Here is a 27,063-nt window from a genome sequence, read left to right on the forward strand (position 1 = left end):
TGTGTATCTGGAGTGTGTGTATGTTGAGTGTGTATCTGGAGCGCAACAGTCGTGCGCACACGCGGAAAAACATAACCCACGTGTTTCTGATGCCTCATGGGTGCATCAAACTCGCAGACAGAAACAATAACCGTCGGAATCTAAACATTTTACCTTCAAAATAAAATACAGGTATAATTTAGCACGGGGATATTCATCCTATTATAACGAGACACAAAACTTTATAATTGTTTCACCGGATAATAATCTATTTCTAATCGTATTAAATAATCATATAATAATTCTCTATTTTGATTTATACATTCCTCTTTAATATCGTAATTTACAATGTGATTTTAATTTTAAAATTTTAGCCATATATGAATTATATTTTGTTATTGTCTTGTCAAATGACTGCCCATACCTACTGAATGCGTTCATTAACAAATGATTTGAAAATGACAGAACTAAATTAAGAAAGTTTTAATTCATTTTCCAGTCAAGCCTTTATTTTGAAGGTAAGAAGAGGGCGGAAGTGCTCGGGTTTGCGCATTAGCTTGACGCCGGTGTGAACGTTGATGAGGCTCCTCAGCACAGACTCAGCAGCCTCACAAACAAACAGGTATTCCATCAATACAGTCATTGCTACTTTGCTTAAAAGCTGAGCTGCTTATTTCTTGCTGTATAAAGTTCCAGTGTTCACATTTGCTTGTGTCGTTACGTTAATGTTTAAAGCTGTTAGCCCCGGTTTGCTCGTTAGCTAGTTAGCCGACGGATGCTAACATGGACGGAATGAATCGGCGTACTTTCTTTTAAAGTTTCTTTGAAGGTTAGCGTGATGTTCTACTGTTTTGTGGACTTAACTGACATTTGTGGCTTTGTGGTTGAATTAATTTGAGTTGTGACACAGTTTTGCAGTTAATAGAGAAACGCGTGTTATGGCAGTTCAGTGTTATAGGTTTATTTAAATTAAACCCGTTCATTGGACTTTTTACACACCGTAATGACGCTAGTATCTGCTCCTTCCTGCGCATTTTACGGTTAATGAAGAATTACATATTTACGTTCCATGTTGTACATCTAGTTATTTTAATGTATTAGTTATACTTATTATTTAATCACTTTTAAGTTAAACTGTGCAATACACCTACTTTTTTTAATTTCAGATGTGGACAATAACGATATTAAACTCAGGTAGGGTGATGTCAGCTAAAATGGGCCATTTAGGTGTGAGCAGCTTTACAGCCAGTGACTGCAAATTGTTTCAAATTCTTGCCACAACTGTCCTTGGTAACAATTGATTTAACTGGTCTGAGGTTGCTATGGTTATTGGTTCTTTTGTTAGTCTCCCATGCCTTTAACCAAAAAGTGGCCCAGTTTAGCTGATATCACTCTATATAATCCTTCCAGACCAATATTACTCTTGTACATAATGTTGCTATTGTTTTACTGTATGTTTTGCTTCTATTGTCTTTATATGTTTTCTACTTACACATTTATTGTTCTTTATTCTTTTTATTGATGCTCTTGTATTTTTACTGTCCACTTTGCTGCTGCAATACTGTCTATTTCCTCACCGTGGGACTAATAAAGGATTATCTTATCTTTAATTGTTGAGTAAATAATTTATGTCAGACAGTAAGGGGAGAGTAAAAATGTCCATTTCCCAGAGTTTACATATTTAAAGTCCATGTAAAGTAAGAAAAAATATGTGTTCTGAGTTTGACATACCACAGAATAGTGTGTTGTTAACCACCCTGCCAAATTTGAATGATTTAAAAATCACCAAATATATGAAATTAGGCTTCAAAGTTGTGTAAAACTCAGCTTCTTTCTCTGCTCCCAAACACTGTGGGAGTGCCCGCCGAGTCCGCTGAAACCCTGCCCCCTACCAAGTGTCACCTGTCAATCAAAGTCACCACCTCTAACCATGGACTGTATAAAAGAAATGGACGTAACATCTGTGACGTCACCCATTGGTTTGTGGACTGCTGCTCGGAAGCCAATATTTTTGGATCTGGGCAGCGCCATCTTGAAAATTTCAGGTGCATGCCGGGGAAAAAAAACACGGATTCTACTTATATGGGCATGAGGAAGAGCCATGGGCGGAGCGATGGGCGGAGTGGGGAGGTTGCTATGGTTGCGAGGGCTGGATCTCGAGGACATTGGTCAATCAACCTGTCAATCAGGACGTAGCCACGCCCTAATGCATACCCTGCTTTATCGTCAAATATAAAATCAGGGAGGCCAAAATGTCCCAAATGAACATCATACTGCATTGAAGAAGGCTTTAAACTAGCGATTGAGACCATAAACACATTTTGAAAACATTTACTGAGGTTAGAAATCAAGTGAGAAGTTGGTGAATTCTCTATTGACTTGTATGGAGACGGAAGTCCTTTTGACACCAAAACGGTCGCCCCCTGGTGGCTTTCTTTAAATGATTTGTTTTGTGTGACCAAAACTCATGAATCCAAAGATATTCCTTCTTCTGTCAAACATCTGCCTTTTTACACTTGTTTTTACTCTTTAATTCACTGCATATAAAACCAGCAAATATTCACTTTACTGAAACTGAAAGCACTGAATAATCTAGTGAATAACCTGTCTTTCTGTATAGTTCAGATGGAGGAAGAGCAGTCACAGGAGAATGGACAGATGTTACAGACATGCAAGGATGAGGAAGAGCAGATGGAGGTGGCTGTGAGCTCACAACTACAACATCTCATCGTAACTCCAGACAGCACACACACGTCATCAAACTCACACACACAACCAGAGGAACCGACAGACTCACATATAGACTCAACAACTGCGACTCCTCCTGTAGTCATTGTGTGTAAGACAGAGGACTGTGATGATGGAGATTCAGAAGATTCAGATAGGTATCTATACACACACACACACACACACACACACACACATACACACACACACATCAAGATGGTAAAAAAAAAAGACAAAAGAATGAAAAGTGACTGATACTTCTTCCTCTCCCGTTCTCAGTGACAGCTCCTCCTCATCCTCCTCCTCATCTTCCTCTTCCTCCTCCTCCTCTTCTTCGCCGTCTCCCCTGGTGTTAGAGGAAGACGATGATGAGGGTTTCAGCCAACCGGCCCCCATCAAAACCAGAGACGAAGTCCTGCTCGAGGTCAGTGTGTGTGTGTGTGTGAGTGTGTGAGTGAGTGAGTGAGTGAGTGAGTGAGAGAGAGAAGCTGAATAATTTAATGAACAGTTGCCTAATCTACATGTTTCCCATTCAATATCACACTTAGAACATTTACCTCGGTGATGATCAATCAAACAATATTTTATTAAACACAACAAAGCACAAGACTCTCTGTCCCTGCACTTGAGCTCTTACTTATTATTTCTAGTGAACCATAAACAGGAAATCATGGAATATGACTCGTATTTCTTTAGAGTGAAAAAAAAAGGTTTTATTATTTGTTATCTAAAACAGGAAACAATATTTGAGCAACGTTCATTCAACAGACCACTGTTCCTAAAATGACCTGATTCATCCTCCAAACTGTGATGAGGAGGCTGCTCTACAGGTCCAGATGTTCACTCCATCAGTAAACAACTGGAGCTCTGGCTGGTTATTGAGGAGCTGCAGTGTTTCCATTGAGCTTCATTTAGTTCTGTTGACTGAAGTGTGTCTACTTGACTAACATGACTTCTTTTTTTTCTCTATCACTTTTCTTATCTGCACCAGACCACAGCTTTTAAAACGTAAACTTTTCAGACAGGAAACGCATAGTTAATGATATTGCTCCACACTGCTTTGTAGAACAGTGATGACTCAGCCGTACTTGGGTTAGATCAATTAATATTCTCAGTGGGTAGGTGGCAGTCTGTGTGAAAGAATGACATAATTAAACTGAAATGAGGTCATAATGTTGGTTTACCCCATAGTACTGATACCTAATAGGATACCTAATAGACGCTCATGTTCTTTCTATGATTACAGCAGGTTGAGGAGGTTTTTTAAACCAAACCTACACACAATCATCTGCAGGGCCTGAATTTCAGGGTGGGATTGCGGGTATTGCGCACAATTTGATTGATTCCCACAAATCCAACACTTATAATGCGGGAAATTCCCGCACACATTTACAGCGATGGATATTAATGTTCAACCAATGTCTGCAGCGGTGCTTTCTGCAGGACGACTGGTCGGAACCGCTGTGTCCGACTGTCTGACTTCGACCCTGAAGACACCTGTAGCTCTCTGTACCTCCCGCTAGCATAACACAGACACGCTAACAGTGATATTAAGTTTAAGGAAACAAACACAGAGAAGCTAACATTGATATTAAGTTTAAGGAAACAAACACAGACAAGCTAACAGTGATATTAAGTTTAAGGAAACAAACACAGAGAAGCTAACATTGATATTAAGTTTAAGGAAACAAACACAGACAAGCTAACAGTGATATTAAGTTTAAGGAAACAAACACAGACAAGCTAACAGTGATATTAAGTTTAAGGAAGCAAACACAGACCGCTGGTTAAAACATAAATCTACATCATCTGAGGAAGAACCTGCTCAGAAAAAAGCAGTGGAGCCTAAAAAACTAATGAAAACAGCGCTATGTGATGTCACCAATAACAACGTTAATCCTCAGACAGGTAACTGTGACGTTACTATACACTATGCTGTGGTACTGCTTGTTATATCAGCTGATGTTACACAACCTCAATTTTAAATCACTCAGATGTTTCTCATGCAACAGACCTGAAGAGAAAGAGTGAGGCATTCAACAAGAACGTGATGCTACTGAAGCTGAATATCATACTTAACTGTATAATACTATATAACTTGTAATTACTATAAAATATAGTTCAGATAATAAGTTCACTATATACAATACACTCACTGGCTTCCAATCTAATTTAATCCAATACAGCAGCTCTGCTATAAATTCTACATTTATGAAGTTTATACATTTTTTGACAAGAAGGTGAAAATTCTGCTTTATGTTCATTATTGAGTGATTGTGATGTATTAGGGTGAATTATATTGAAAGGTGTTCCTAATATTTTGTCCACTCTATTAACATACATGAGAAGATACACCATCACCACTTAGTACAACCTCAGTAATAATCAAAGTAGAATTATCACTTTTTTGACAATGTCAACAAAAACTGAAACTGTATAAACTTCAAAAAAAGCAGAATTTATATCAGAGCTGTTTATTGGATTGAATTATATTACACATGTGTTCCTAAAGAAGTTTCAGGTGACTGTAGTTCAGAGAATAAAACTACTAAAGTGTATACTAAATAACTAATTACTATATAATAAAGTGCCATAATACAATCTGCGGTAAGAATAGAACAAGGTACAACCTATAGTCCCCCCAACAAAGTAAAATCCCCCCTATATGAAGCATTTAAGGGGGGAATTCCCCCCTATTTTAAAAAATGAGGCTCCGATCTGAGATGTCATGTATTGAAACTGTTTGGAAAAGGGCAGACTCTCTCAAAAGGTGCCGTGCAGGTGATTGGATGAACCATCTGTCTATCACCGTCTTACCTTGTGAGGCAGCTGGATTCACAACACTGATTGGTCGAACTACTAGTGACACAAGAGCATAATGTGGAGATCCAGCTTGTTCATAAAGTTACTCCCACTGTAGCCTACAGTACTGACACAGACTATCTCTTATCTCTTAACATAGATCAAATAAAAGTAGAAGAAAAACAGATCATATTTAGTGTCAGGATATGTCCTTGTTCATGGCTTTGCATCAAACACACACACGATTCCTCACACAGTCACACTGCAGCAACAGTTTACTTTATTTGGGAACGTTTTTGGTGTTTCTTTTCCTTTTGGCACAATGTCTCAAATCCCTCAGAGCAGATGTTCTGTTACACCAGCAGCTGACCCTTGATATTGTGTGTGTGTGTGTGTGTGTGTGTGTGTGTGTGTGTGTGTGTGTGTGTGTGTGTGTGTGTGTGTGTGTGTGTGTGTGTGTGTGTGTGTGTGTGTGTGTGTGTGTGTGTGTGTGTGTGTGTGTGTGTGTGTGTGTGTGTGTGTGTGTGTGTGTGTGTGTGTGCGTGCGTGCGTGCGTGCGTGCGTGCGTGCGTGCGTGCGTGCGTGCGTGCGTGCGTGCGTGCGTGCGTGCGTGCGTGCGTGCGTGCGTGCGTGCGTGCGTGCGTGCGTGCGTGCGTGCGTGCGCGTGTGCGTGCGTGTAGGAGCTTCCAGCAGTGGAGGAGGTGAGTCTGACATTACCAGAGGACGCAGAACTGCAGCCTGTTGGAACAGTCACCAGTATTGTACAGCAGCTGGGTAAACACACACACACATACTTCAACTTCTACTGTTTGATTTTTATTATGTCAGCAGCTGTTTTAACTACTCCGTGTGTCTCTGCAGTTATCATCCAGTCTCTGAAAGACACGCCCGCTCTGACTGACGACAGCCTCATCTTTCGATCTGATAGGCTGGCTATAGGCAAGGTGTGTGTGTGTGTGTGTGTGTGTGTGTGTGTGTGTGTGAGACATCTTCTCCTTCATTTCTGTAAGAAGTATTTAATGTTCTGTGTCTTGTTTGTCAGGTGTTTGAGGTGTTTGGTCCAGTGTCCAGTCCTCTCTACATTCTACGTTTCAACTCTGCAGAGCAGATCAGCAGCAAGGAGCTGACAGAGGGACAGACTGTCTATTATGCACCCACCATCAAAGAGTACACAGGATACATCCTCACACAACAGCTTAAACTGTGAGTACACACACACATACTCACACATACACATAATACAGGACGAGCAGAACAAGGGAACACTGCGTTGTGTAAAATACTGCTCACTAAATGAAGCCCGGCCTCCAAAATGACGGATCACAGGAATGTATGAAAGAGTCATATTTTGGAAGGGGGATCAAAAGATAAAGTTTCAATGGGTTTTAATGGGGACGTTTTTACCCCTAAGGTTTTGTTTAAATCTGCATCAACATCAATGTTGTTGCTACTCATTGAGATATCCCAGACTGTGATAATACCTCTAAAATAACCCACTTTGCATTTACTATATAGAAAATAATCCATTTTTTGTGTTTTTGTTTGTTTGTTTGTTTGTTTTATGTAAAGAAGCTGACATTTAAATCCTGAAAATGAATGAATATTTGATATCTATTATCAGGACTGATGTTGGTTAAAAAAAATCATTGAAAGTGGAAAATAATATTAATTAAAACATTTCTATGGCAGTCTTTTGACAGACATTTTTGTCCTTTAAAGAAAACTTAGTAACACTTTTTTAAGAGAGCCACAGCAGTTAAAGTTAGAAAAATATACTGATTATTTACAACTTTGAACTTTTGGTGTATTGAAGTTCCTTTCTGACCAGAGGTGGCCAATATGTTGTCTTGAAAATATATGTTTTTCTTCAGTTTTAAGGGATCTGATGCATCCTGGAAAAATGACCAAGAACCACCAGAAGAGGTAAGCACACACACACACACACACACACACACACACACACACACACACACACATATATATAAGATAATTAGCAGACTCTGCTATATGTGTATCCACCATATGTCTACATACAGTGGGGCAAAAAAGTATTTAGTCAGCCACCAATTTTGCAAGTTCTCCCACTTAAATAATGAGAGGCCTGTAATTTTCATCATAGGTACACTTCAACTATGAGAGACAGAATGGGGGGAAAGAATCCAGGAAATCACATTGTAGGATTTTTAATGATTTAATTGGTAAATTCCTCAGTAAAATAAGTATTTGGTCACCTACAAACAAGCAAGATTTCTGCCTCTCACAGACCTGTAACTTCTTCTTTAAGAGGCTCCTCTGTCCTCCACTCGTTACCTGTATTAATGGCACCTGTTTGAACTCGTTATCAGTATAAAAGACACCTGTCCACAACCTCAAACAGTCACACTCCAAACTCCACTATGGCCAAGACCAAAGAGCTGTCAAAGGACACCAGAAACAAAATGGTAGACCTGCACCAGGCTGGGAAGCCTGAATCTGCAATAGGTAAGCAGCTTGGTGTGAAGAAGTCAACTGTGGGAGCAATTATCAGAAAGTGGAAGACATACAAGACCACTGATAATCTCCCTTGATCTGGGGCTCCATGCAAGATCTCAACCCGTGGGGTCAAAATGATCACAAGAACGGTGAGCAAAAATCCCAGAACCACATGGGGGGACCTAGTGAATGACCTGCAGAGAGCTGGGACTAAAGTAACAAAGGCTACCATCAGTAACACACTACGCCGCCAGGGACTCAAATCCTGCAGTGCCAGACGTGTCCCCCTGCTTAAGCCAGTACATGTCCAGGCCCATCTGAAGTTTGCTAGAGAGCATTTGGATGATCCAGAAGAGGATTGGGAGAATGTCATATGGTCAGATGAAACCAAAATAGAACTTTTTGATAAAAACTCAACGTGTCGTGTTTGGAGGAGAAAGAATTCTGAGTTGCATCCAAAGAACACCATACCTACTGTGAAGCATGGGGGTGGAAACATCATGCTTTGGGGTTGTTTTTCTGCAAAGGGACCAGGACGATGATCCGTGTAAAGGAAAGAATGAATGGGGCCATGTATCGTGAGATTTTGAGTGAAAAACTCCTTCCATCAGCAAGGGCATTGAAGATGAAACGTGGCTGGGTCTTTCAGCATGACAATGATCCCAAACACACCGCCCGGGCAACGAAGGAGTGGCTTCATAAGAAGCATTTCAAGGTCCTGGAGTGGCCTAGCCAGTCTCCAGATCTCAACCCCATAGAAAATCTTTGGAGGGAGTTGAAAGTCCGTGTTGCCCAGCAACAGCCCCAAAACATCACTGCTCTAGAGGAGATCTGCATGGAGGAATGGGCCAAAATACCAGCAACAGTGTGTGGGAAAACTAAATAAAAATAAAAACATTAATATGTCCAAACTATAATAACCCTGGTCTGTACCAGACTTGTTTAAAGAAGGACTAATATGATGAAGTGATGGAGGAGAAAGAATGTAGAGCTGCACTGTTCTCAGAGGAGATAGATAGAGAGGCTATTTTCAGATGGAGTAACACTAGCTCTGATGTTAATGACTTTGTCTCTTGAGAAATGCAGGACATCCTCTCATGTACAGACTGATGCTATTCAGAGAGTGACATACTACAAGCTCAGGGTTTGGATCCTTTTTATTACTAAGATCAGAACAAGTATGAAGCCCTGACATTTTTCACTAGCATATGGTATTTCCTCACATAGATGAAACTCTTTTATCAGTGTTTGGAGATAGTGAGACCTGAGGAGAGGACAGAGGACTAAATGTAGGCTAAGACCTTTAACGTGACATCCAAAGATTGAAGTAGGTTTATAAAATAACAAGTCTTCACTGATGAAGTTGATGCTGGAGTTTTGGGGCCAATGCCGATCAGGGAGTGAAAAAAATCCGATATGGATATATTGACCGATAATATTATATGTACAGAATGTATGAATAAACACACATTTTTTTGTAATAATCCCTGAAGGCATGTTATGAATTGTAATGAAGACATGATATTTTACAGTAACAATAAACATTAATGTATAAAATGACACTGCACTAATATGGTAAACTACACTGGGAATGTAATCATTAGAATTAGTTATCAATAAAAACAACATATGTATATTAAACTTAAATTAAGAAAAGGGGTCAAAAATACATAACATGAAGCCCATATAACCTAAAAGTTGATATTAGATCCGTACACTAAGCTGCTTGAGTGCCATCTATCACAAAGGAAGGAAAATGGAAGCACTTGAACCCTGACTCAGCAATAAACAGTCCAGGTTCTATTCTAAAATCAAATCTTTTCTGATAAATCATTTCACATTGAACTGATCAAGTTTGGAAGGAAGGGACAACGAGGATGAAATGACTGACAATGTGTGCAGCAGTAATAAGATGGTTTGGTGTCAGCTGGTAGTGTAGACAGAGAGCCAGAGGTTGAACAATAGTGTGATTATTCCACAAGGGGGCGCTGCTTTGAGTGAAAGGTCCCTTTTAACTGCATCACACTGCAGGAGCTGCTTTGATCCAAGGACATGACAAGATGAGTTTCACTACTTGTTCATTTAGATTATTGCAGTTTACAAGTGTTATTATTATCTAACCAGTGAAACTGTTATAAATACAACTAAATGCAGAGCAACACATTTAGTTTCTGCTCCCTCTCCCTCTTCTTCTCCCTCTTCCTCTCCCTCTTCCTCTTCCTCCAGGCTTTAGATTACAGTGATGACGAGAAAGAGCAGGAAGCCAAGAGGAAAGTGAAAAACTCCAAAAAGAAGAAGGACAACAACAATACAGGTATTTACCCAAACTTCCATGTGCTTACACGTACTAGAAAACATCCTTATAGGAGCAATCCATCTCCAGATGTGTGTGAGGTAATGTAAGGTCAACTTTATTGATCCCACTAGGGGGAAATTTAAAATTGACACAGCAGTAGCCGTGTCATGGTGAGGTTTTAAAAAATAAAATACAATATATACAATAAACAATCTCTAATACTGCTTCATCTCTTTTTTTTTACCTCCCAGATAATTCTGCCCACAATACCCAGAACACCTTGCAGCATCAGCAGCAGCATCAGCAGCAGCATCAACAGCATCAGCAGCATCATCAGCGTGACACCAGGAATTTCCCACCAAGAGGCGCTCCATTTAGGCACCAGAACCCCCGAAACAAACAGCCACCGCCCCGACAAACACACCTGCCACCTAGACACATGAATGTCCCTCCCATGTACCTCCCCCCTCCCTGTCCATACCCTCCCCCTCCTCTCCCTCCTCCTCATTTCCCCCCGCCCAACTTCCCTCTCTACCCTCCTCCTCCTCCGTCTTTCTTCAACCCGTCTTTCTCCTCTCCTCTCTGGCCACCCAACACCGTCCCCTTCTCTGACCTCCTCCCACCTCCCCCCCCACCTCCCCCACCTCAGTGATGTCTCAACACTCAGTGTAAGATGTACAGACTCACCACAGTGTTAAGCTTTATTCTCATTAGAAGAATATGACATGTTTTTTTTGTGTGGACTGTCTGAGCAGTTGGACAAATCATCCTCGTGTGCCAATCAATAACAGTCATTAATTATAAAAGAAATACTTCAGTTACATTTATTTTTAGAGTAATGTGCAGTGACCAACTACAACTATCAGTTCAATTTCTATTTGTTATTTTAATGATATGATATACTGTATTTTTACCACGTCTATGGACATTATTAGATTATTATTAATATGATTATGATTATTATTATTATTATTATTATTATTATTATTATTATCATCATCATTATCATTATAAGAGCAGTTAAAGTAGTCAAAATGTATAATGTCACTTAGACAAAGCTGTGAAGCAACACGCCAATTAAGATCGCTTTCAGTCAGGCTTGTACATACACAGCAGACAAGTGATATTTGTATTAATTAGGTTTTTGGTAAATAAATGATTTGAGGAAAAAAGTCAATGAAATAATATGTTGAATCATGACTTTGTTATATAGACAAATGTGTAGTAGTTACTAAATATTGAGTAACTTAATGTCACTGAAAATGGAGCAGGAAGATCATTTTGTTAATTCAGACTTATGTTAAAGGTCTAATAGAAATTCAGATGAAATAATAAACTGACTTTCTTGATATGTATCCCAGTGTATACATGCAGTTATCTGCAGAGAGTGATACGATTTTTAGATCTATGAATTTATTTCTAGCTAATTGCTCTCCAGCTCCTCCAGGACTACATTTGCTGTGACATGTGTTCAAAATCATTTTCAGTTGCAGATGAGTGATTTCAGTTATGATGTACTATTTGGATGTCTGAACTCCTGCATTAAAACTTTTAAACTTTTTTTTTTTTTTTTTTCAGTGGGAAATGAACCCTCGAAAAATCCTATATTTTATATCTACTGTATTTTTTTGTACCAGAGCTGTTTGTTAAATGAACATGTTAAACATTCGCACTGTGTGATGAACTGCGTCAATGGAAAATAAATGTCTGTGAAACATGCTTGTTTTCTGGTGCAACACGTTTGGGTCACACTGTTGTGTAAAAGCTGCTGCTGTGGTCATTGTCTTCAACAAGCTTTACTCAACAGGATGTTTGTAAATCTGACATGAGACCAAGCAAAGAAAACGTGAGTCCTTATCCATAGGAATTTGCTGAACTATACTTAAATTGCAAATTCTAAACTGAGACTTAATTCCCCCTTCACCATCGAGTTAGCTAGCTAAAACATTAGGACTGCCAATAAGGAATGCTACAATTGAATTTGATTACCTCATACCTCAGAGTGACATTGCTCAAACAGGAAAAACACTGATTTTCATGTATTTGGTGTACATGGGTTAGATGTATAGGTTGCATAGACAAAGTTTCAGGGCGATGCTTTGGAGCTCACATGTTTAAGTTTTAATGTTGAAAATGTGGAGATGAAAATGGGTTATTCTTTTTTTAGTAACACAAGGCCCAGAATGTAACATCTCTCATTGTTAAAGAGAACTAGACAATTTCTGTTCCCCATGAAACTCAATGTTTATATATGTAGTTTATCATCATAATAGTTTGTGAAATGTTAACATCCCTCCATTAATGAGCCAAAATGTAAAATAAATAAATCTTCAAACACAGATTATAGTTCCCGAAAAAAGTCATTGATATTGTACACAATATAAAATATAGTGTGGGTAAGAATTAAAGAAAAGAGAAAAAAAGGATGTAACAGTGTATTGAGTCCTGTGCATGTTAGATGACATGAACAACGTGTAACAGGGCAACACTTCCTCTAACACATGAAGGTGGGCTGATGACAGGAAAAAGTGGAAGTGTTAAAATCTGCAGAAGATAGAAAACATACGTTATTGTCTCTGCAGCTGCTTCAGCATGGCTGTGTTCTTTAACTCCAGTGAGTCTGAAGTCAGCTTTGAAGTTGGTGTTTATGAGGAAATCCCCAAACCTGAAAGCAAGGACACCACTGCTGCCAAGGCTCCACAGCCAAGTAAGTGATCCAGAACACGTGATGCTATATGTATTGTATGTACAGTATTTTATCATGTAAATATATTAACAATTAGAATTGTTGTTTGTGTGTGTTGTACAGAGTTCAACTATTTCAGATTGGTTGTGGTGAGCTTCGGCCTGCTTTGTGTTCTTCAAGTAATTCTCAACATCACTCTGAGACTTACTATGAGTCAGTCTCCTGAGACAGGTAGATAAACACTCTGCACTGCTCTCAGCTATAATTATTATAATCATTTCCCCATTTTATGAATGTAATTAAATAATTATACAATAGGAAAAATGTGACTTAATTACACATTGCACATTTAGAAGTTGTGAGCAGCAATGTCAAAGAGCAATTTTTCCCTCTTAGATTGTTTCAGTTGTATTTCTAGAAGCCTGAAAATGTGAAACTACAGTATTCTATATGAAGAAAAGATAAGAGAGTATATATATATATATATATATATTCTACTTGATGATAGATGTGTCATAAATGTACACATCTATATTTCCATTTTCTTAGTACCAAATTACATTGTTCTTTCCACTAAATGTCCCAGGAAAATATCACAAATAGAAAACTGTTAACAATGTGATACATTGAAATTACCTTATTATGTCAACTCTGTCTGCATTATCAACAGCCTAAACCCTCCAAATAAAAAATAAAAATATAATTCACCTATATTAATGTATGTACCACATCCTGTTCTCTGTTGCATTATGAGACTGTTCTGTATTACATGTTCTGTATTGTGACATGTTACATTGAGACATTGCTGTCTGTGTTGTTGTGTGTGGAGGTGCGACAGTAGGGGAGAGCTGCCCACAGGACTGGCTCATGTTTGAGTCCAGTTGTTACTACATTTCCCCGCAGAGGAAGAACTGGGACGACAGCCGGCATTACTGTAGACAGAATGATGCTGATCTGGTCATCATCAACAGCACACAGGAACAGGTAGCTTCATACTCTTGGCTGTCGTCGTAGACAGATTAGAAGTGTCTCTGAGATTTGTCATCAATGCCTTCATTTCCATTGTTTTACTTCCAAAACTCTCCATGCTTTTACACAAACCTACAATCCCAAACTGCACATGCCAAATGGAAATTAGATATTGAATTAGTAATATAGATACTGTAGCATGTTTGCCTGATCTACAGCAAGGGGTCCCAAAGTCAAGACCCCTGATTGAAAAGTCCCGGTTCCCTGAGCCTTAACCTCGTGCAACCCTGCATCCTCATGTTGGGACATTACATTTTGGTTTTGCTGGACCTTATATTTCATTCTGCTGAACTTTGTCTTATTGTCCTTGTCTGTACACACTTTTTTGTGCCATCTAGTGGCAGCAAAAGCAGTGTAAAAATCAGTGCAAAAATTAGATTAACAGCTGATCCCCAGTCAAAAGTGGACCAGGTACAAAACCTTGTCATATTTTGTGATTTAAACTTGTTTTTTGATGCTTAATAATGTTTGTAGTTTGATATGCTATACAAATTTGACTAATTTTAGCAATAGTAGCAAGCTATGACACTGTTAATCAGGAAGTATTTGTTTGAGTACGGAGGACTTTATTATCATTTGTTCAAATTGTAAATGTAAGGAAATAAATAGTTTTATATACTGGTGAATTCATTGTGTTATACTGTAAAATAAACCCATTGTCCCCATATGAGGACGTAATTTTTTTCAAAAAATACTTCCTGTTGAAAGAGTTTTTATACTACTTATCCCAAATATCTAGATGCTGTAGTTTGGACAGTTTATAATGTCTCAAAGCTCTGCTAAAACCAGGGGTTGCCAGGCTTTTTACAATATTTTTTAGCAAGAAGTTATGTTGGACGATTGTGGACCAATACATGCATTGATAAATCCACTGTCTGCTAAAAGAAGATCATCAGGAACCCAAAAGAGTGCTGTCTCTGTTCAAACTCTAAACCCAGACTGGAGTATTTCAAAAAGACTATTTTTTTTACTTGCTCCTCTACCAATTTAGCTTTTCACCAATATTTTGGCCAGAAAGTTTAGTGGTTTTTGGTGGTTTAGTGGCCAAAAGTTGCTGAGGGTTTTAAAGATACATTGTAAAGGAGAAAGAGAAACATTGGTCAAGTGTGAATGAAGTATCCATTCTGGAAAAGCATCATTTGAGAAGAGTGTGTCTAGGTAAATCTTTGAAGACAGAATGGGAGAGGGTCTAAGGAACATGATGTTGTCTTGTTAGCTTAATATTCTAGACATCATTGCTACAAATGCACTGTGGGATGGCACAGAAGCATTCAGAGATTTACATGAACACTGAAAAAGATACATATGACAGTGGGTATTAAAATGGTATGGTGTGCAGTTTGATCTTCTGTCTTTGGAAGCTGTTGTTTATGAGAATGTGGTTTTTTATGACAGGCTTTTCTCACTGGGTTCAGCATGGCAGTGTGGATTGGGATGACTGACCGAGCCAAGGAAGGAACTTGGATCTGGGTGAATGGAAAACCAGTGGACAAAAACGGGTGAGATATCTCTCAGTCATACTGTAAGCATAAAACCAAATAACTGAAGAATTATTGCATTATAACTATAAATGATTGTTTTCTGTTATTTGTTTTATTTATTTAGTAGTTCTGAGGTCTTCAACTTTCAGAGATCTGTAGGAAGCATCTGAGCCCTCAGCCCACTTTACATTTTTCAGTATTTTTCAGTTGAGATTCTTATGGATTCAGTGAGCCCAACTGTATTTCATATCTATGTCAAATGATGTTAATCCATTTCATTATAGTGAGACCATTTTAGAAATGTGGCCATCACTATATAGCTTTCCTAGGTAAATTGACAATAAGGGGGTTTCTGAGCAGAACAGAAATGCCTGCCATCCAATCACCAAACAATTCAATTCTTACAGAAATCCCCCAAATGTCAAATGTTTGTGATACCAAATCACATCATTGTTTTATCTATGGTGTTCCTCAAAGTCTCGGTGTCTTAATGTGGTATTTTGGAGGGATATTAGACAATTTTTATCAATTCTCAAGTGGACACATTTTTTAAAATCAAACAAACAAAAGGTATCAACCCCAAAATTGCTGCAACAACTCATCAGACATAATTGAGCATGGGAATTGCCATTATATGCTTTCATCTTAATGTTCTAAGCCCTTATACACACTACACGTTAAAATTTGACTAGGTGCCTAACCAAAACACAATGTTTATTATAGATGTATGACTAGAGAAACTTGACATATAGTGTTGAGCTGCATCTCAATTTTGAGGTTCAAATGATGTATACTACTTCTATATGGCATATACTGTCCTGTCCTCAGAAACAAGAATCCACTGTTCAGTGGATTCTTGTTTCTTATAATTACTTGTGTTCTGCAGTAAACCCACAAGTGCTCAATGCTGTCTGGTTTGATTGTTTCCGTGTTTGATATTTGTGAGAATCTGGACAGTGAACTTCCTGTTTTTAACACACACACATATGAGAAGACTGAGAGGACCAGTGCTGTCAGATTAGTCAGTACTAACTATTTAGTAAATTGCACCAACTGCCCAGCAATCCATGGAAACTGTGGACAAACCAATGTGAGACCCATATTGCAGCCTTATGGGGCCCACATGGATATGATAGCTGGGTGGGTGCAATTAAAACAGAAAATGACCTCTGACCAACATCAATGAATTTACATGATCTAATCTATTTATCCACCAGTTGACACCATATAGCAGGTTTTAGCCATACTAGCAGTGTAACCCTATAGATGTCAGGGTCTGTCAGATGGGCCACCACTTTGTTCCTGACTGAAATATCCCAACAACTATGAGATTGATTCCGATGGAGTTTTGTACAGACATTCATGTTCCCCACAGGATAAACCCTACTGTAGTATACCTGCTGTCATGTTGATATGGACAGTTAACATTAGTGTCTGTCTGCAGGTTGCAGTTTGCCCCTGGCCAGCCTGATGATGCGTATGGAGGAGAAGACTGTGGTGATATCCGTACAATGAAGGATTTCATTGGTTTGAATGATTCCAACTGTACTGTCAGAGCCCAGTGGATCTGTGAGAAACCATTGTTGGATTCTGACATTTTGCACCTTGGTAAGACCTAAAAATACAAGTGTGGAACATGATGATGTGACTCTTTGCTACATAATACTCATCTTCAACAGCTTTCAAAATCTCTGTATTACAATTACAATTGTTTTATGCTCAAATCCATTTAGTGACTGTTTTGGTGGATAGTTTAGAATAAATGTAATTTTCCCATAACTATTACTGTCATCTATTTATCATCTATTTAGCCTAGTTAAAATGACCTCTGTCCAACATCATCATGCACCAGTCATCTCAAGATGAACAGAGCTTCCAAGAAATCATGGATGGTATTAGCTGCACCAATCATATCTACCACAAGCTGGAGCTACAGTACATATAAAATAATTTTTACAAATATGACTGCAAAATACTGTTACAGCTTCTGTCTACTTGTGCATGAGAGGACAGTGGAGGACCACCTTACAAAGCTGTATTTATCCAGATCTTTATGCTTTATCCTTATGGTTAATCGTGTATTCATTTGCAATTATAAGCAATTACATTTTAAGTGCTTGTTAATGTATAAATAAAACTTCCTCTATGAAACATACATAACTGGTGTGTGAACAGTTAATGATCTTGATGTTTTCAACCGTTTTAAACCTACCTGTGAATAATGGTGAGGACGTACTCAGATACTTTACTGTAAAAGTAACAAAATGCCTCAACATTAAAAACATCTGAAATAAAAGTAAAAGTGGTTGTTCAACAGAAAAATTGCCTGAATTGTTATAACATTATTAGAGAGTTAATAATGATGCAACAATGTGTAAGTATTGCACCATTGTGCAGTTTGGTAGTTTAATCCAGTGGTTTCCAACATAAGGTGTCGGGCCCTTCCAAACAGTAACTAATACTGGATAATTCTTCTAACTTCTAACATATTTAAATGAGAGGTTCGGGGGAAAATCTCTCTCTGGTGGAACTGCTGACTACCTATAGACATCTTAGACATGACATGAGGCTCCAAAGAGATTTTTTTTTAATCTGAAAAGTTTTGTAATTATAGTTGTCAGATTAATGTAGTGGAGTAATACGTCCAATATCTCCCTCTGAAATATAATGTATGTAGCATCAAATGAAAAAAATTGGTAAAATACAGTACAAGTACCTCAAAATTGTGCTTAAGTACAGTACAGTACTTGAGCTATAAGTTATATAAACAGCGAATGGTTTGTTACACACTGTCAAGCTGTGAAGTCAACATTAAAATATCTTTGAATTTGTTATACAATCCATTTAGATTTTAACACTATAAAAACACTACAAAATGTATACAAATTTTGAAGGGGGGGATTGACAGGAATTAAAATAAAGTGTCACCAGTTCGGGTTGAATACTGCAAGAAGGGAATTTAGGATGAGAGATAAGTCATAAAGTAACAAATTTGCCATGTTTTACATACCACACAGCTTACTTCTCCTTAATAGAATCAAGTAATAGCTAGATCTCCACTTTCTACTTGTAGACTTGTAGACTACTTGTAGAAGAATATTATTCCACTGTAGAAGTAAATACACTGACACTATATGGTAGTGTTGTTTTTAATCCAAAGATGAACAATGATAACACGCAGCTTAATAAATACCTTACACAGTACATAGTATTTTGGTTTTTGAATGTTCTAATGAGGAAATGGTACCTTTGAAAACTCTTGAGTGTTTTACTGCTCTGGTCACCACTACCTAAATTCCTATTACTTCCAGTATATTGGTGGAGGCATATATGGATATAGGAAGAAGAAACCTTGCACCAGACTACCAATGAGACGGAAAAAGAACACAGTGGGATACATGTGTTCAAAATTCTGTTCTGAAAATAACTTCGTAGCAAAAGCCATGATCAGAGGCACATAGTTGACAACCATCATCATCACCATTAAGGACACAATTCTGAGAGCCTTTGTCTTCTGAGAGCCTTCTGCCTCCAGCCTCCCTTAGCCCTCAATCCTTTTCCCTCCACGCTCCACAATTTAAATTTCTTGTCTTGTTTTTTTTTGACTGTCAAAACTGCTTGATTTTGTGGCTTTTCTCAAAAATAGCAAGTACAGTTTGCTATGTATTTTTGTGGTAAAACCGCAGGAACTGGGACAAAAATTGCAAGCAAAGGAAAATAATGTGATTTATTAAAAACTACTTCCAATGAAGAGTCAAGTGTAATGACTTCCATTAAAAACAACATGAGAACTATGGGATCTAAGTTATATAAATGTTCCATTTATAAGCCTTTATTAAATAAACATTTATCTCAAACTTAGCACCAAATAAAATTAGTCAGTGTTGCCATTCAAATAATGAACATAATTATTAATATATTAGCATATTAGTATAAAAATATTGTTTCATTTCTAAAGTGCCATTTTTTACATTTGAGGTAGATTATGTCCATCTTTGTTGTCTGAACAATGTGTTTATTGTAGCCATGGGAACTTGTTTCAAGTGGTGGGCAGGGTGCACCACCTTCAACACCCATATGAAAAAGATCTTTATTAATGATATAGTATGATATAGTGTGACAGCCCCTGCCTTACCTATCTTTAATGTATTGTTTACTGTTATATTCCTTTGTGTCCATAAAGGTATCCGTGGGAACGTGGCAGCCAGCCACATTCAGACCTGGGCCTAACCATAGCTTAAAAGGCCAATTGCCAGCATTGTTTGGACTCTCTCTCAGCTGTTATTTATTCAGTTGCTTTCTTCATTACAATAAATACTTTTTTTACTGTCATTTGTCCATTCCCTTATTTGTCATGGCCTAGGAGCCTGTTTTCTGTTCCCCTTCCCCTCTTGTGGGTGTGTCTGTATTTTGTGTTTGTTTGTCTGAAGCTAGGCAGAAAAAATATGAACATAACTTTAATTTTAATGGAAAATTATGACAGTCAATTATGTCCAATTATGTCTCATTAAGTTGTTGCAACAATCTTTGGATTGATTTGTTACACAGATTTGGTGCAAAATGTAGCAAATTTTGACCACTTGAGAACTGATAAAAATTGTCAGAAATCCCTCCAAAATACCACATTAAGACACCAAGGCATTGAGGAACAACACCGAAAAAAATAATGCTGTGACCTTTGACATTTGGAGATTTTCGGTGATTGGATGGCAAGGGTTAGGGTTAAGGTTCTGAACATTGCTGAGAAACCTTATCGTCAATATATCTAGGACAGCCATACATCCTCTGAACTCCCTATAGGTCTCTAGATTGTGGTTGTCAGGCCACATTTCAAAAAATGGTCTCACTATAATGAAATGGTTACTATGGAGACTAATATAATCAGACATGAATACAATTGATCTAATTAAATCCACAAGAGTCTCAGCTTTCCAGTCCTATCCAAGACTGTTTAGGAACCCCTGTATACAGCAAATACACATTTTTTAGAACAGGAAAAAATAACACATTTATATTATATGCACAAAACTGCATGGAATTAGCATAAAATGGGCATGCATGTGAGGGGAGACACTCATGAGTACCCATAGAATGCATTTTTATACATCCATTTATCCATAAACACCCTTTGTTGATCTCAAGAAAGCTTTTGATGCAATTGATGATAAATTGTTACTGAAGAAATTGAATAGATATTATATTAGGGAAATCATCATTGTTAAGAAATGAACACAGATTCCTAGTTATTACAAGTTTGGAGTTTCACACAGCTCTGTTTTAAGGCCAAAGTTCTTCATTTGGTATATTAATGATTTTGGTATGATATCATATATATTTAAATGTATATTATTTTCAGACATTGCAGCTAACTCTGCTCACAAAGAATTACTTTCTCCTGCTCACAATAGTAAGAAACAAATTGTCTTTTTTCCCCGTGGCCTTATACCTAAACTCATGCAGTCAGGGCATCTCCTCCGCCACTTTGCAATCGACAAGGCACTGGCTATCCTCTTGGCACCAAGACCTAACACTTCAAACAACAAACCCACTTTTCCCAATAACCAGTGCAGATTCATCCTCCCAGCTTTAGGAAATATGACCATTTGTACACAGAACATGCTACAGGTTTATCAGGTGGAAAAGTTGCAAGATCTACATGCAACCCTATCAAGCAAGGAGAATGCCACTTGGTTAATGAAGGCAGTAGGCAGAACAGAACTGCTGGATTCACTCTCCAGCTCTCCACAGTGGCCATTCTCATGGGAAATTACATGGCTGAGATTATGGTTGAATTTGTCCACCAAGCCGTTGAGCCCTCTGGCTTGTTTGGACAGGCTCTGAAGAAAATTCCAACCCGATGCATTCAGAGAAGGAAGAACGGGGAAATATTGTGTTTGACTCTTCCCAGTCATTTTTACGCACATCTGAACTAGTAACCAGTAACACTAACATCCACACATCCATGGTGTACAGCACAGAAGAGACCCAGAAGAGGACTATTCTCACACGTGATTGACATCCACACCAGAGTGGCGGTCTCAGTCCCAGTCGAAACAGTATGTGTGGCCTTCACACCATTTTGACATAAAGCAAACAGACACTAAATCATCCACCATAGTGGGAAGGAGGAATCAGTCTTCTGTCTAGCTCTCCCCAGGGGGGCAGACGGGACAGACTCTCATTGGAACACTTGGGGTCACCCCTTATGCTATTGACCTACAGGGCAAAACCAAGAAACCTTGATTGAGCCAACAGTTGCACTCAAGCACAATCTGTCAAGACCCCACACTCATTGTCCCTCACCATGTCAGAGATTGTTTTCAGCTGCCAAATATTCCCAAAGAGGAATGTCATGTCCTTGTTCAAATTTACTAAAGGTAATGGCATGTTCCCATGATCACAATGTTCAGAAAACCTGTGTGTCAATAAAGGACTAGCACTGCCCCACACTGTTCCCTCAAATGGCAGAAATAATAAAGGAATAGTCCCTTTTCTTCTCCTAAAGGGGACCGATTATACGTTTCCTTATTTTCAGTGGTATAATGTTACAATGCCAGATGTTCATATTAAATTATAATGGACAAAGTGCCATATAATGGGGTAAATATATGTAGAAGTAAAACCTGTGAGCAAAAAGCACAAGATTAAGACTGCTCTGAACACTTTTCCAGCGTTTTTTTCTACTTTCTGTCTGAGTTTACATCGACTCGTGATGGCTTTCTTTATATGGTCATCTGCTCCAAGCACAGCACCTAAGTTCACAGCGCCACACCACTAACATAATGGTGTTTTAGGGGTAGACACGCAAAGCCATGACAGACGTTAAGCGGGCACGCTGTGAGTGTTTTTCCTCACCACAAAACGTAAAATAAATTATTGGCATTTTAAAGGTGTGCTGGTCATCTGCAGCTGTTCATCAAACCTCATCAATGTTGCTGTTTCTGCTTGTACTATAGCTCCCTGCAGTATTTCTAACAGATCTGCTGAACAAAGAGCTCCAAATATCTCCATATCTTGTTGTGTTGTTTGGTTTTAGCTTTGCTAATTAAATTTCCTCTGAATTCCTTACAATAAACGTCTTGTGTCATTTTAAAGCTTTCAATATGAAGCAGCGAAAGCAAGAAATGTTGGTTTTGCATCGGGGGTAACTTTACTCTAATATGTGCTGACCCTCAGCAGGCTTTCAGGAAGCTGGCCAATCAGAACAGAGTGGGCTCATCAGGAGTGGGGTCTTAAAGAGACAGGAGCTAACCTAACTGTAATGCAATGCAAAGCCACTCTTGTGGATTCTCAGAATTGAAATATAGCAGTGGAAATAAAGATAATAGCCCCCTTTAAATTCAGCCTGTCAGACATGATTTGGGCAGTGCTCCAGTCTGCCAGCAGTGGGCACTGCTATGCCACAAATGCTAAGCAGACTAGCCTTGAGCGAAACTTTTTGGCAGACATGAACAGCATAACAGTAGATCATGGAAACTGTAGTCCAAGGCTACAGGCTCCAATTCAGGGAGTGTCCTCCTCTATTCAGAGGCATTGTAATGTCAAATGTATGCAAATCTTTTGCACCACTATTAAGAAAGGAAATTCAAAATGGGTCATAAGGATGGTCCGCATTCACAAAGATCAAGGTAGATTTTACAGCCACTACTTTATGTGTAGATATTCTTTAGGGATATTTGATTGTTGGTATATTGATAATTTACTGTGCTTTGCCTACGAAGGCATGGCATATGCATACCAAGTTCCATTGTCCAATTTATCCCTTTTAAAGTAGCAAATACCTCCTTTTAGTGAATATTCGTTAAGTAATCATTTACAAATGAGAAATCATAATGTGATTTCACTTGGGAGACACAAGTCATGTCAGTAATGGTGACCTAGGTCATCCAGGCCTTAATTACTGTCCAACTGTGTGGTCCAGTGAGGCTAAAAAGGATCTGGGGAAACTACAAATAGAGCAAAACAAGGCAGCCCATCTTGACCTGCAAAAATAGGTCCAACGTGTTAAAAATGCATCACAGCCTTTCATGGCTAATAGTGGATCATAGATTGTCAGCTTGTCTCACGCTATTCCTTAATAATATTTGTTTAAGAACAAAAACTTACATAAACTTACACATTACACTTGTAATAGACATAGATATAACAGCAGGTATGTAGTGATAGGTTGATTCACAGTGCCAGGACATAGATTAAATGCAATTGTCATACTCTTAGAGATCACAGAAATTAAAGATAGAATGTACTTTTAAAAAAAGACTAAAAATTTTACAAGCATGATAAATAATTGAATAATCTGTTGTCATAAAAATGGGCTTTCATATGTATTGTTGATCATATTTATCTAACTCCTTTTTTGCTGTAGTGTAGATGGAGAGTGTATGTGTTTTATATTAGGTAATAATGTTTTGTTTTTATATCATTTTGTATTTTATTTTTGTGTTCTTTTTTTCCTTTCTTGCTAACCTTATCATGTATTTTTCTTGTCTGATCTATTTGGACACAAGGAAGAATAGCTATAATCAGTGACGTGCGGTCAGGGGAGGCACCTGTTATCATGGAAAAAGACTTAAAAATGAAAAAAATAATAAATGGTTATATTTGTCCAGTGATTTGCACTATAACGTTATTTTCTATCTAACTTTACCAGTTTCGGATTATTTTTAATTCAAAATCGCTGAATTTTCACATGTACTGATCAAACACTGAAAAGAGACGCGCAGTGAGGCAGCAGCGAGACGAGCCTCACCATGGATTGCGCAATGACTCAGCTTACTGCGCTGGCATGCTATGCAGTGAGACAGTACAGCTGTACAGCTATCTGTCTGTATGTCGCTATTAACATGTTCAAACACTTTTACTATATGAACTAAATTTCCATAGTGTAGCTGATGATATAATGTACAGTGTTTGTAGCGTGTTTCGTGTGCTGAGCAGCACGGCTGCAAAAAGTCACTAAGTGAGGCAGTTCTCATGGCAGGGGGCGCTCCTGATCCCAGTGATTCTTATTACGACTCATTAGCTGCAGAATAAGTGACAGTCAGCTACAACTACAGTGAGCAAGTCGGCAAGTCTTCCGTTTTTTTCCTTCTTGTCTGGCCTTTTTTCAGTATGGAGGATTACATTGCAAAATTACGTTTTTATATTAAATGTGTTTTTTGTGTGCTACAGTTTGTATGTGTAAAGAAAGCTGATATGAGATTTTAAACATAACCTGTTAACTGCTGCCAATCAAATGGTGAATAAGCTACTCTGTAGGGTTCATATGTTTGTAAATCTGATTGTGATGAAGTCAGTGCCTCACCAGATATGAACCTCACCGCACGTCACTGGCTATAATCATTTGTAATAGCTAATGGGGATCCTAATAAATAAATAAATAACCAAATAAAGCTCCTGTGTGAAGTAATGATGAACCTTTACCTACCTAGATCATTTTGGTTTTAGTACATCTTTTTCTACAACACTACACTGTACTGCCTTCAAAAACACCACAAATACAATTTTAAAAAACAACTTATCTTCCACCCACTATGTTGTAAATGTGTCAAAAATGCCATTGGGTTTATTCTCATTCTCATATTCGCTATTTTTTATCAGAGAGACTGGGCAAATGGTTTTGAAGTGAATTTTTAAAGGAATCGAGCTGATTATGTTGCATATAATTCATGTATGAATTAATTACATGAAGTCAAAGTGACTTGGTGGGCAACATCCTGCATTAATTCGTACATAAAACCATTGTCAGTTAGGCATAATTAAATATATGATTTGAACCCTTATAATAAAATGTGTCCTGAATGGTTATATATGGTTGATGCGTCTTCACTGAGCGTTCTCATAACTGACATCAAACAGAAGTTATTTCTTGTGCATTTGCTGTTAAAACAAGGTTCAGACACACATTTCACCTTACACACATGCACAGGGGACGAACACTGACACAGACACACACATGCAAAGACACTGACCAACACAAACCCTGAGCACAGATGGAATTTCATGCTGGTCAGGGTTTTGCATTTTTTTGGCTAGGCAGAAATGGACGCATCATCACTCATATAAATCAACACCTGTCACTATGTGTTTTGCTTAGGACACCCACAAGCCAGCTTACAGGCACACACACAGCCAAATCACTCATTTACATATCTGGCAGTAGTTATAGAGAAAGTATCAAAGCATTTGTAGTCAAAAATTATATATTAAAAAAGTACACATATGCAATATATAACGAAGACTTTAAAATGTCAACCCATGCCCCTTATGGTGGTTAACAGGGTCTCCATTAAAGACACATCTTTCCATTTGGAGTTTGCATTTTCTCTCCATGTTTGTGTAGATTTTCTTCCAGATTTCCCTCAAGCATGTTACATAGTGGAATTCCTATGTGATTTCCCCTGACCAAGGCACTGGCCTGTGGCTGCCCTGCTCAAATCCTCCAACTTTATGAGAGCACAATACTATATCACTGCAGTACCCATGTACAGTAAGTGCATCAGAGTTGCAACATTTTAAAATGACACACAAGCAAAACCATCTACAGCAATCCAGAAGGAAGGTTTTTATGACCCATGGGTCAGAGCTTTTCTTACCTCGACAAGAATGCAATTGATTGTATTATATTGTGGGCTACTGTTTCTTGTTCTGATCAATAAAGTCCCCTCTCACTTCCCAAATACACACATTACTGCTCTCTCACCCATAAAGCCCTTAATGATCAGACGCCATCATATCTTCACAGTACCCCATTACCTTACCACTTCCACTCCCTTAATACAACCCTAGTTAGGTTTCCTAGAGTCTCTCAAAGTATAATTGGAGGCAGAGCCTTCAGTTATCAGGCTCCTCTCCTGAGGAACCATCTTTCATTTTGGGTCTGGAATGCAGACACCCTCTCTACATTTAAGAGTAGGCTTTCCTTTATGATAAGGCTCATGGTTAGGGCTGGCCAAGCTTACATTTGACCAGCCCCTAGTTATGCTGCCATAGGCTTAGACTGCTACCAAGCCAGCATGTCCATGTGGGCCCCACATGGGTTAAATGACGGCTACATGGGTACTGAGTGGGCAAGGGCCTGAACTGGGCAAATTGTGCTGTCCCACATGGTTTCAGTAATATGGGCCCCACATGTGAAGCCCATGTGGACTGACTGTATGAGTCCCATAAGGGATGTAAGTGGGTACTGAGTGGGCATAGGCATAAACAGGGCAAATTGTATGGGACCCACGTTAAGGTCCATTCTGCCCATATCGGCAAACATATGGGGCCTACATGGGTCTCACCCAGTTGGGCCCACCTGAAACCCAGTCGGAACCAACTTGAAGCCTAAATGGGCAAACACAGGTGGGGCCACCCTGGAAACTGTGGACAAACCCACTTGGGATCCATATTGCAGCCCAAATTTAACCCTTATGGGTTCAACATGGACATGGCTGGCTAGGGTAGTGGGTGGACCACTATCATTATTATTATATTTGTATTATTATTGTTATTATTGTTGTTGTTGTTGTTGTTGTGCTTCTTTGTGTTTCTCTCTCTCTCTTTCTTTCTGTCTCAACCTGACAAATGACAGATGGCCGGCCGCCTAG

At 38.5% G+C, this 27,063-nt stretch overlaps 2 protein-coding genes across 2 annotated transcripts in view; both read left to right on the forward strand.

Moving 5' to 3' along the window:
* Window positions 1-561: 561 nt before the first annotated feature.
* naf1 (nuclear assembly factor 1 homolog (S. cerevisiae)) lies at window positions 562-10,928 on the forward strand. The gene is made up of 9 exons (XM_053327738.1): window positions 562-601; window positions 2,600-2,864; window positions 2,986-3,130; window positions 6,189-6,282; window positions 6,370-6,452; window positions 6,551-6,711; window positions 7,380-7,431; window positions 10,207-10,294; window positions 10,528-10,928. Exons 2-9 carry the CDS (start codon window positions 2,605-2,607, stop codon window positions 10,926-10,928), a joined length of 1,284 nt encoding a protein of 427 aa, XP_053183713.1. The 5' UTR covers window positions 562-601; window positions 2,600-2,604.
* A 1,940-nt stretch (window positions 10,929-12,868) lies between these two features.
* The window catches only part of LOC128366986 (uncharacterized), a 54,702-nt gene continuing 40,507 nt past the window's right edge, over window positions 12,869-27,063 (forward strand). The window contains exons 1-5 of the mRNA XM_053327747.1: window positions 12,869-12,983; window positions 13,086-13,193; window positions 13,792-13,946; window positions 15,387-15,490; window positions 16,917-17,080. Coding sequence (XP_053183722.1) covers window positions 12,869-12,983; window positions 13,086-13,193; window positions 13,792-13,946; window positions 15,387-15,490; window positions 16,917-17,080 — 646 coding nt within the window. The remainder of the gene's footprint in view (window positions 12,984-13,085; window positions 13,194-13,791; window positions 13,947-15,386; window positions 15,491-16,916; window positions 17,081-27,063) is intronic.

The sequence above is a fragment of the Scomber japonicus genome, chromosome 2, assembly GCF_027409825.1.
Source record: "Scomber japonicus isolate fScoJap1 chromosome 2, fScoJap1.pri, whole genome shotgun sequence".
Taxonomy (NCBI): Eukaryota; Metazoa; Chordata; class Actinopteri; order Scombriformes; family Scombridae; genus Scomber; species Scomber japonicus.